Source organism: Lissotriton helveticus, chromosome 2_2 (genome assembly GCF_964261635.1).
Source record: "Lissotriton helveticus chromosome 2_2, aLisHel1.1, whole genome shotgun sequence".
Taxonomy (NCBI): Eukaryota; Metazoa; Chordata; class Amphibia; order Caudata; family Salamandridae; genus Lissotriton; species Lissotriton helveticus.
The window spans coordinates 297,146,246-297,158,843 of NC_136060.1; the positions used below are offsets into that span (position 1 = coordinate 297,146,246).

The following is a 12,598-nucleotide window of genomic DNA, read 5'->3' on the forward strand; positions in this document are numbered from 1 at the left end:
CATGCCAAACGAGTCAGTTGTCACCAGTATTGATGGTAAGCCCCTCGTACATTACTCCTATGTATCGGATGGGAGGTCAATCAGTAATGTATGAATGATGTGTGAGCAGCATGCAAAATGTGACACAAAGGGACATACCACATTGCCTACATATGCATTGCATGGTAACATGACACATATGTAATTAGACCCATAAATAAGTTGTAATTAATTACCTGTCTTCACTGTATCAGGACATCACTCCACTGAGAGAACGCCTCTCGCAGACTGCCAGCCCAGCGGAAACATCTAAATAAGGTCGGCACAATCCCACCGGACTGACGGCGATGGAGTACTGTCAGCCAGCAGAGAAGACCGCGGCGGCAGGAAGCTTGCCATAGCCGTAACATCTAAATACAGCTGTCAGACCACCATAGTCTTGATGAAGTACTAGGGACCACTGCGGCAGTGAGACGGCGACAGGACCGCCAAGACCTAAATTCGGCCTCCTGTGATTGAAATCTTGTCACTGCAGTGTTCACGATATATCAAACACCTAAAATAATATTGGCTGCAAAATAAATATTCTTTAGTAGAAAGAGGCATTGTTTATAACCCGTTTTTAATATGTAAAGTAATAAGTGCAGGAATATCTAGTTTTATTAGTAGCCTGTTACCAGCACTGCTGAACACCCGAGTTGCTGAAAATCAGTGCTTCCTGTTCTTGATTTCTCCTCATTCCACCACCCACCCTATACGTCCTGTCTCTTTATCTTAGTGTTGCAGGTGCTTTCTTCCTTAATATTTTTTCTTATTTTAGTATTTCTTCTTCTTTCTCCCTCTAAATCCGGGGCCCCAAAATTGAGAGCTGGTTGCAAGTAAGGGCACAATTAGGCACTGATTTTAATTAAAAAAAATATATAAGCTTTCATATTTTCATATTTAGGTAATAAAATGTCAATGTAAATATAAGTAAATTTTACCCGGTTGCACAGGATGGGATAACTTGAGACTTCCATAAATGTTTGATAGTCTACAGCTGTAATATCACACTGGTTCTTGTTCATCACTGAAGTTTCTAACATCTGTAACATTTTTCTGCAGTCCTTATTTCTGCAAACAATAAAGAAATATTACATTTAGCTTAAACTACTCATAAACATATAGTAAGTGCATTTATTAGAGTACATAAAATATACCATTAGATTTATACAAATAAACTGCTACATAGAACCAAAGAGGGACATTAGAACGGATTTTCAAAAAAACACAGATTAGTCATAGCACAAAGTAAACATGCAATGATAACACTTATAATCCCATTGGGCCCGATTCACAGAACCAATTTAAGACAAAATCCTAAACTTACTACCATTTTCGTATTCACAGAAGGCATTTACTAATTTTGGTATTCACAGAAGACACTTACTCATTTTGGTATTCACAGAAGTTAGGAGTCCTAACTTTAGGACACCTAAATGCTTTCTGTGAATACCGAAAGTACTAAAGTTAGGATTTTTATCAGTTTAGGTCGGAGTAGTAAAGTTAGGACTCCTAAATGCCTTCTGTGAATACAGAACGTCTTAAAATTAGGATTTTTCTCTGTTTAGTAGTAGTAAAGTTGAGAAAAATCTTAATTTTAAGACTTTCCGACGTTGGACATTGAACCATTCTCTTGTAAGGATCAAGAAAGGAGGAACACATGTGCTATTTATATTGTACATAGTACCAGTGTAAAAAGAAGTATACGGTAGACAATAGGATATGTGAATGATATACCAGCAATTACACATGTTATACAAAAGTCAGTCAAGACTTGGCCTTGCCATTATCACAATTACCTACATTTTGTCTGCACTCATGGGTGTATCTAATTTTATTTAATTTGGGTTAATCTTCTCATATGCACTCATATACATTACCTTCCATTTAAAGGGGGTTGTTATAAGATATTACATCAGTATCATGCCATATTTACAGAGCCATTAGTCGTTAATTTAAAGTTGAAATAGTTTTGAATACAAAGCTTAAAAAATAAACTGCATTTTCAAGAAATTACAAACCACTACTGGTTCAAATTGTTATTCCAAGAACTATCTGACCTGCTGGAGGGCATTCATTCCAATATGATGAAATGTTTAACAATGAATGTTGGAAAATTCACCTCCGCAATCTTTTTGCCTCCCTTCACCTCTTTTTCTGACCTTGTTATTGTTGGCTTTGGGACTCTGAGCCTGATACCACTGCTAACCAGTGCTAAAGTGCATGTGCTCTCTTCCTAAATTGTGGTAACATTGGCTTATCTACAAGTGGCATTTTTAATTTGCCTATCAGTCCCTTGTAAATGTGCTCAGGACTCGTTAATTAAATGCTACTCTTGAGCCTGCAGCACTGATTGTGCCACCCACTCAATTAGCCCTTCAAACATATCTCAGGCATGGCACTGCAGAGCCTGGGTGTGCAGTTTCACTGCCACCTCAACTTGGCACTTAAAAGCATTTGCCAAGCCTTAAACTTCCTTTTTATTACAAATAGGTCACCCCTAAGGTAAGATAATGTAGCCCACAGGGCACGGTGCTGTGTAAGTAAACAGTGAGACATGTACTTGTAGGTTTTGCCTGTGGTAAAAAACACCTACATTTGTTTATCAGTACCCCTAACATAGGCTAACATTGGGAATTCCTATAAAACTTTATACGCTGTAATTCATGATTAGAAAGGAGTAGCTGTATCATGTTTCATATATTTGGAATGGTAATTATTAGTCCCCATTGCTGGTAAAGTTGGAATTAACATTACTATTTTAGAAATGTCACTTTTAGACGTGGACATTTCTCTGTTGTTACAACTCTGTGTGCCTGCAGCCTGTCTCCAAAACACGTCTGAGGTGGGTGACAGCTACACTTTGTGCATTCCCTCTAGAAAGCACAGGAAGATTAGGTGTGTCTGAGTACTGATCTGATCTGCATTCCGATGGGTCTTCCTGTGCAGAAAGGGAGGGGCGGGCTGACACTTACCCATGAATAGGCAGTGCCCTGTCCCGACACAAAGGGCTGATTACCCCCTACACACAGTCGGGAGCAAGGGCTTGGAACAAAAGGCTTCTGTGCACTTCAAAGACCATTCTTTGAAGTCACCTTTGCTTCAAAGACACTACAGGGTATAAGTACTGGGGCTCTGACTCCACCAAATCAGACACTTCTGGACCTACAACTGGACTCGGTCAGAAGAGCTAATGTGCTGCATCAAGGACTGACACTCTGCTGGACTGCTAACCTTGAAAGCTGTGCTGCCCTGCTGCTTGCTGTTTTCAAACACTGCTGAGGGAAAGGTAAACTCTGCCTTGCACCCCCAAGTGTTCGCCAAGGGCTTCTTGGCTTGCTCTCTGTTGCTTGAGACTCAGGGATATCCAAGTTTCTACCCCTGCTCCTGCCCCTGGTTCACTGGATGTGGACCAAAGTAGTTGCATCACGGAAATCAACGCATCTCCAACTCTGCATGTAGTAGAAAACAGTACAAAACAGGGCATTGCTCTCAAAATGCCTACAAGCTCAGAGCATCAGAACTGTGCATTGCCATGGTAGCAGTGTGGAGAGATTGACACATCCTTCAACTGCAGGGAGAAACCCGGTGCATTGCACTTCTGAACCATCGCATCTCGGCTCATCGCTTCATCTATGGAACTGACGCATTACCACAACTGTGGGATCGAGGTCAATGCATCACTCGACTGAACCCTGCATCTCACTGTTGTGATCAAGATTAGGTACTCTGTTCATGGGGGCCTGCTTGTTGTCCTGTAGCCGGCCTGCGCTCCACCACAGTCAGCCCAAACCGTTGACTTCACCCGGGCTAGCGTGACCAGATAACCCCCATTGGTACTTATTGCTACTAAGCACTAGATCTTTTTATTCTTTAAAAATGTATAACTCAATTTCTACTTATTGGATTTTTGTCATTCTGATCTTGATTTATTTATAAAATTATGGTATATTTTTCTTAATCCGTGTGGAGTCTTTTTGTGGTATTTTTGTTCAGTTTCCATTGCGTTACTGTGCATGTGTGAGTGTGCATGTTGCACAAATACTCACATTTGACTCTAGATAAACCTGACTGCTCTGTGCCAAGCTATCACATGGCGAGCATAGGTTATCTTTTAGTGCCTATCTGACTTACCCTGACTAAGCTTGTGGTTTCTGCTTGGACAGGGTGCATACCTCTGCCAATCAGAAACCCAATTTCTAACAGTGACTCTCTCCATCAGATAATGTTGGTTATTTGTAGACAGACAGGATTTCCAATTTGTTGTAGGCAGCATCACTGTTCATTAGACACAATCAAAATCAAATAAGCTTTATTTGATTTAACATATAAACCATTAAAGCACAATTTTATCACATGTGATTCTAAAAATCCGGTCACATTAGTATTACATAGTTAAAAATAATGTGAAATCAACAATTAAACAACAAGTTCTTAACTCACACTATTTTCTGAATATGATCACACAATCACATATATCAATCAGAATCCTGTAAAAAAGAATTATTTCTCCAAATGCAACTTGTCTAATAACATTTTAGTATACTCATACAATTCTGCAGATCATTTTTTCAGATATTGCCCTACGTCAGGCAGTTTAAACCATTTGTATAGAAATGTATAAACTTGAGGCTTCATGAATGACAAGAGTCAATCTTCCCATGAGACATCAAGCATTCTGTTTATGATGTCTTGGGTATTCCCTATATAAGAGGGTAAGTTTCCAACAAAAAGGTTGACGAAAGGTGACAAAATGTTTTGCACTTTATAATGGATCTTCCAGTTGAAGGGTTTTACCCTACTTATTTTTGGTAAATTATAGATACAACGTATCGTAGTTGGGGTAGATGGAGGTGTATGAACTTTAGAATTATTTTGTGTTAACTTTTCAATTTGTCATGGAGATTCTTAGTGATTGTGCTGAATAGATTATTGGGTGATTTGAGACAGAGGTCACTGTGAATAAGATGCATTTGCATTACAATGGTGTAGTCTGCCTCCTTCATTACCATATTTTGGCATCTTACATGGTTTTATTCAGTCTTCTTTGGCCACCAAGTAACCCGTTTTTAATGTTATATTAATGGTTCTAGTAAGTTTTCTGTGGTCATTGTGTAACCTGTTTTTACTGTGTTTTTCATTTGCACTGTTCTATATTCTTCAATCTAATGGAGTACGATAGAGCTAGATGGTTACTGAGGGATTTCAAGGGTACAAAACTGAACTTGGACTTCAATCCATTGTTCCTACTAGCTTTGCCAGCTATTTTCTGGTCTGATAATAGCTGGAAAAAAACAGTTGTTTTTTGTTTACTCTCTGTGGCTGAAAGAAGTCTATTTCTTTGATGTCCAGGAATTGAAAATGTAGTCCTTTGTAAGCAAGGTGCATGATATTGCATCTTGATTTCTTTGTTGCAAAAACAGTTTGAGCTTAATTTGAAAATGCATGCACATATCTTCATTTTCAATTAATGAACATAAATACTTTTAGTTCACCAGTAAACAATGTTTTCTGAAAATAGATTTATCTCAAAAATATTGTTCATGCATTTGTACATGCAGTGTGGTCATTATCAATATTGATGTATTGCATTGGGATCAACAAAAGTACCATACCTTCAAAACAGGTTATATTCTACTATATGTGCCTTGTTTTTGCGTATATGAATTCCCTTTTTTTCTAACCTACACTGGAATCTGGAGTCTTTTTAATCAATGTTCATATTTGGTTCTGTGGTAAGCTTCTCAGCACTTCACAAAACTCCTCTGCAACTTATTTTATTAATAAAGTCTGGCACTATGGCACGATTAGCTGTTTATCGAAGTTGTTTTTACAGCTGTCAGAAAACGTAGTAAAAAGCATGTGTCCTCAGATAGAATGCAAAAAGCTACTGAGAATGTACAAAAATATTAGTGCAGTAATAAGTTATTTTTTGTTTTTTTAAAAACTCTTTTAATTAAACACTTGCTTAGTAAACAGCAAACACAGTGGGGAAATTAATCATACAGTGTACACATTAAGCATAGCAGACCATATCACATTCATGAAGGTAGTATTTGTCATGAGCAGAATCTTCCCAATTTATAAAGATGTTAGTCTCGCCCCCCCTCCTCCAGGTGGGATTGAACAGTGTGAATTTTCTATCCCCTACTCCATTGCTCTTCTCTATCTAATATCCTCTATAAGCGCGCCAACTACCCCACACCTTATCTAATTTCTTAGGGCAACCTCTGCTTTGGTAGACTATTTGCTCCGTTTGTTGCCACTGATGTAGCGGACATTTCATTTCATTTGTAGGAGTGCAATAAAATCACACATGTAGAGCTACCCACATATAATCCTTTGTCATGTTAACATGAAGTGTTAGGATCTTGAAATGCAATAACATAAATTGTGATGTATTTAGCTCATTAAGTAGAAAACGTGAAGAGTTAATGTGTAAAGCAAATGTAACTAGCAGAAAACACTAACATGAAGAATTTGTGTTGTGTAACTGACAATCATTCATTATTAAATGTGTTTATTAATCATGTAATTTCACATGAAGGTAGGAATATTAATAATGTTACTTATTTTCTATGCAATTTCATAAACTTCATACACCATTCCCCTTGTGTTAGCTGAATCTTATAGGCCTGTATGCATCTCCGTAGAAGAGCTAGCTTTAGAACTATCAGTTTGAATTTCATGTGTGCTGTGGATTTCGTTCTTTCCTATATTTGTGTTGCAGGTGGAAAAAGCGCCCTTGTTTGTTAGAATCATGTTTTTGTTTTAGTAGTCAGGCAAGGAGAGAAGAGGATACATCGTGAGCTAAGGTTGATAAGGAGAACTGTTGAATGTCACACCAGAGAAGGCCTGGGAATCAAGGTCTACATGTTACTGTTCAGGAACATAGCTGTCCTGTGGAAAAGTACCTACGAGATCGTGGTAGGAGCAGATCGCTTAACCCGAAAGGACTCCTGGGAAGATACCTGTAATATTGGAAAGTTGCAAGTAGGGAAAGTAGCCCACTTCTTCTTTGCCTTGAGAGAGAGCATCTCAGAACGAGCTGTCTTGATAGCTTTATGCTATTCGACCCATCGATGGTGGAGATACTTCTTAGGAAGACCCCATATGCTGACACCTTTTTATTTCTTTCGCCAAGGATGTTTAAGTGGGGATGTCACTTCAGCGTTAGTGTAGGGATAGATTGATGCTTTACATTCATCAACCCTTGATTCAGGGAAATTTGGACTCATGCTTTTTGATCCTCTTCATCCTATTTCTTGAGTTAATTGTCTTGTGCATGTTGCAGAGACTCAACTTTGTTCACAGACTTGGCTTTATGTTGATTTCAAAGTATTTCCGCACTCTCCGTTATGAGGTGTTTCTATGTCCAGTTATTTTTGGCTTTGTAATACATTAACTAACCTTACGCAATGGTCTGTGGTTACTACGTGTCCGGAGAAATTCCTATTGAATTGATTGCCATTGTTAACGATTTTCTCCCCTCTAGACTTACATACTGCTAAAAAGAACCATTGGATTGAGGGTCTAGAACAGATCCAGAACTTATGGAACTTTCAGTACCAGTCAATATAATTTTTCAAGTCTTCAATATTGGGGGGGGGCAACCCTACTCCACAGGCCCGAGCTATGGTGTGTTTAGCCGCTCCCTGCAGCTACAAATAGCCAAATATTTTGGTATCTAGCCCATATCTCCTCGCCTGTAATATTCAGGAGGTGCCATTTAGCAACTAAAGTAAGTGCAGTATTAAGTTGTACTAACTGGCATATTATGTGGAAGAATGCTTTGGAAATGAAGGTATGTTTTCAAACTGGACCACATCATGAAAGACCGTGTCTGAATCCCCAGTGGAGAATGTTTGCTCACGGAGACCAACTGAAAAACTCACCTACTATTAACAAACCTGAGGTATTGTGAATATATAACTGTGAGATTCTTTTTGTAAGATATTCTAGTTATGATAACAGTCTTTGCTTGGTTTGTAGAAAATAAGAAATCGGTGTTGCTGTTTAGTGAAAAGAAAAAAGACTGAATTTGTTTTATGTTTCAACATTGCTTTTGCACATCTAAGATTATACCACATGATGACACAGATATGTCTCTAGTCTTTTTAGCAGAGACCCATCCACTTCTGGGCAGGCTCTTTGAGCCCTACCATGTTCAACATCTACATGAGGTCCCTTGTGGACATTGTGCTTTCCTGGGGGGGTCCAGCTGGTCACCTATGCTGATGACACCTAGTTGGTGGTATCCCTCAGCCGACATGATACTAGTGACAAGAACCTGACCTCTTGCCTGGTCAAAGTATCCGAGTGGATGGCTCTGTCTTTTCTCAGACTCAATGGTTCCAAGACGGAAATTATGTTGCTAGGACACGTAGCTCAACTGAATTTAGATCCTTGATGGCTTTGCTGTCTTGGTCCTCCCCCTTTACCTAAGAAACAAATCAAAAGTCTGGGCATCTGGTTGGACCCTAATGTTAGTTTCTCAGAACATTTGCGTAACGTTGCTGCTACCTGTTATGTCTGATTAGACAGATGAGGAAGATTCTGCCTCTCCTTCCTTTTGAAGCTAGACGTCTGCTGGTCCAAGCCCTTATTTTATCGCGACTGGACTACGCCAATGCGGTCTACCTGGGTGCACCGCAGGGAACCATTAAGATTCTACAGATCATTCAGAACTGTGCCGCTCAACTGAATGTGCCAAAGCGCAACTCTGCTAAGTCAGCACTCTGTCAGTTGCACTGGCTTCCAGTGCAGCAAAGAATCTGGTTTAAGGCCATGTGCACCGTCCATAAGTCCATTACGGGCAATGGACCCCCTTTGATTCAACCTATGCTACAATTATACCAGGGTTCTCGGACACTCAGATCTAACAATAAAAACCTTCTGACGGTCCCTAGGATTAAACGGGCACGTATGGGTGGCCGACGTTTTTCACTTTGCGCGAAAAAATTCTGGAACCAGCTTCCCGACCCTGTTGGTCTTGAATCTAACTATCTCTGTTTCAGGAAACAGCTGAAAGCCTTTCTTTTTCCATGATTAGTGAAGAATGACTGAGTGTCAACATTGCGCTGGGATGCCCTAGGGTAGCCATGCGCTATATAAATGCATATTCATTCATTCATTCATGGTTATTTGACTAGAGTATTAGTTCTTAACCTTTTCTCCAAGGACCCCTGGGGTTCCAAGAAACCTACTCAGTATTCTTGTGATTGTTATACAACAATAAATAAAATTCAAATTATGAAATAAAATAAACAAAGTATGTAAGCCACTGAGTTATTGGTTGAGAGAGATGAAAATTCTATTTATAGAAATACTGCAATCCTTGTCGGGGTGAACCACAAAAGTCACTAAATTAACCCGTGTTCAACTATCTGGTGGCTTGGCACAAAAGCAGTCAGGCTTAATTTAGAGGCACTGTGTAAAGTATTTATGCAGCACACCAAGAGTAATGAAGTGAAAACACACCACCATAAAAATCCCAAATCAATTTTAGAAAAGAGTACTTTTTAATAAATAAAACAATACCAAAACAAATGAAATCCATACAGTAGAACTCGAGATATTGAATTTTGAAAGTTTTCAGTAAGTATAGTACCTAGAAGCACAAAGCATCAATCGTGGTTATTTGGTCCTGCTAGACCAGGGAATGTCACTAGTTCAGGCTGACAAGAAGGCAAATAGGCCAGATACAGGGACAAGATTAGTCCCTCTGAAAAGGTTACCTTCTCAAAGTCTGGCGTAAAGAGTTCCAATTGTGATGGAGGATGCCGCAAGGAGCAGGGGGAGCGTTAATGGAACAGTGTTTTGAGAAAATAAAACCTGCGCAGATTAACGCCTCAGTAACATTTACTAATAGTGTGTTGTGAAATTAGTGTGCACCAAACACAAAAACACGGCACAATGCTTTGCGCATGGGTGCACTAATACGAGACTAATGCATGCCAGACTAGACCGCATTTGCATTTTGCTTTACTATTAAATAAAAATAATGCTGCTTTTGCTCATGCTAGAAACATCACATGGGCTAGTGCAATGGTGGGTGGTAAAATTTGAGAAGTACATTTCGTGAAATTAATAATGTCTGTGTTCCGTTCATTGTAGAGAAACGACTCTGAGGCTACATTTCTGCATGCCTATAGTGGGTTAAAAAGCAAATCATTAAGAATAAATAAGCCAAAAATCGACTCTGGGAGAGGAGTGGCGGAGGCTAAGGCTGATAACCTTCATGAAAGATTTGTTTGTCTGCCAAGTAAAGGAAGGATGGCCATGAGAAAAGAGAGGAAATGTACAAACTTCTTTTTTTAAAACATTTTTTATCCTTTTTTCTTTATTATTAAGCAGTACCAGCAAAAATACACATATATCAAATAACAATCAATGATAAAACCACCAGTTTATACGTTACAATAGAATAATTATAAAAGGCAGTTAATATAAAAGAGAAGCAGTCTTAAGAATAATACATTACATCAAATATAAAACGGCTTGATCCAATAAAAAAAAACTGTTAACCACTCCTGCACGGTTCTTTGGAATAACTGCAAGCAAATCAGTTCATTAGAGCCAACCCCTAATAACGCTAAAGGCCACCTCTGTTAGTTTCTTCCTAAGCCACCCTTACATCTCTGCTCCAACCAGCGATATATGCCCAAACTTTCTGCCTCCGGATTCTAGCCTGTCTGCTCCTGCAGGCATAGACGGCCATCTCTTGATTATAGATTCCAAGAAGCCTGGCAAGCCACATATGGAAGGTTGGTGGATTAGCATCTTTCCATGTAGCTGTTAGTAATGTCCTATATACCGCTGTCCCCAAAAAGAGACAGTATTCCTCCTCTACGCTAAAACCCATTATGCTGTTGTAGCCAAGAATCAACAGAGTAGGGGATAGTTCTAATCTATGGCCTAATACTTCCTCCCAATACCCTGAAAACTTTTTTTTAACAGACCTAGTTTGTCTCAGTCATAGCGCATGTGAATCAAGGTGGCTGGTCCTAGCCCACATCTGGAGCACTTTTCATCTATCCTTTTCCCCCATGTGTACAATTTAGCTGGTGTAAAATAGAGATTAAAAATAGTTTTGTACAGTTGAGCTTTTAGGTTCGAGGATAGAAGTATTTTAGCTGTTAGAGAGAGGCTCACATAAATGACCACAACAGGATTTCCCAACTTCAATGCCCAAAATTATTAGTTTTTTTCCAAATCATCTGGAATCTTGTCAAGAAGTAAACTATATAGGTTCCTAATTCTAGTGGACTTCCTGGTTATGGTATCTAGAACTGGTCTCTTATCGAGCTTAATTTTAGGGGTATTTAAGGCAAGGATGCTTTTAATCTGAACAAATTTAAAGTAATGGTTATTCGGTATACCAAAAACCCTCTGTAACACGGGAAAGTGAAAATCCTGCTCTCCCCCACAAAAATCCCCAATTGTTCTTAACCCAAACCTTTTCCACTTCTTCCCCATCATTAACCTGGAACGGCAATAGTGATGAACGCCATAGGGGGGGTATATCTATTAACTTTCGGAATTACCAGAAGTTTGGAGACCGGCTTCCATACCTTCCATGCACTGAGGATCACTTTAAACCGTACTTTCTTATAGTAACTTAGTTACAGTTGTCTCAGTAAGAGCCCTGGAGCTTTCTTTCCAATAGAAAGTTCATAAATAGTAGATCTATCCGCGATAAACAGAGTAGCAATGTGATGGAGAAGAGTCACACAGTATTATAGGGTGATATTAGGGATAGCTAGGCAACCCCTGTCTTGAGGTAGAGCTAGGTATTTCATTGATCTCCTAACCTTCCCATACTGCCATATGAAATTGGAAAAAGTTGATTCCAATGTTCTTAGCATATTATCTTCTACCGCCAGGGGTATGGCCCGAAACAAATACAATATCTTTGGTAGCATGGTCATTTTTAAGAAGTTTCCCATCGCTATAATGGACAGATGTAGCCCATTGACTCTCCTTAGATGATTCCCTATGTTTTTAATTAAAGGTTCAAAATTGCATTTATTAGTTTTATCCACTTTAGCACTTATACGAACCCCAAGATAGACTGCTGTGTTTGCTTTCCTTGGGTCGTTGAAGTCTATATTATCTGTGCATAGCACAATAGTTTTCCCCTTATTCAAAGCATATCCGGAGATAAGCCCATAGCTCTCAGCGATTTTATTTATTTCTATAATCGCCTGAGCTGGATTCAGGGTTAATACCGCAACATCATCAGCATAAGCCAATACTTTAGTCTCATAGCCTTTCGTAACTATTGGCTTAATAGTCTGACTCTGTAGTAGTTTGACCAACAAAGGGTTAATATATAAAGCAATTAAAATCGGGGAGCAGGGACATCCCTGCCTAGTCCCTCTTGATATATTAATATTGTTGTTTTTAAAAAATATATTTTTATTAGCATTTTCAGTGCAGAATAATAGAACAGGCATGTCATTATTCCTCCAAAGTCCCAAACCCAGAGCCCCCCCCACGCCCCCCCAGAACCCCAATTCTCAGTTCACAAAGGAATAGCACAAGCAATATGGAGTCCACAGTAGTTCCGCTGGCC

At 39.2% G+C, this 12,598-nt stretch overlaps 1 protein-coding gene across 1 annotated transcript in view; it reads right to left on the bottom strand.

Moving 5' to 3' along the window:
- Positions 1–12,598, bottom strand: part of LOC144821804 (ADP-ribosyl cyclase/cyclic ADP-ribose hydrolase 1-like) — a 322,648-nt gene that overhangs the window by 213,099 nt on the left and 96,951 nt on the right. The window contains exon 2 of the mRNA XM_078678979.1: positions 963–1,092. Coding sequence (XP_078535105.1) covers positions 963–1,092 — 130 coding nt within the window. The remainder of the gene's footprint in view (positions 1–962; positions 1,093–12,598) is intronic.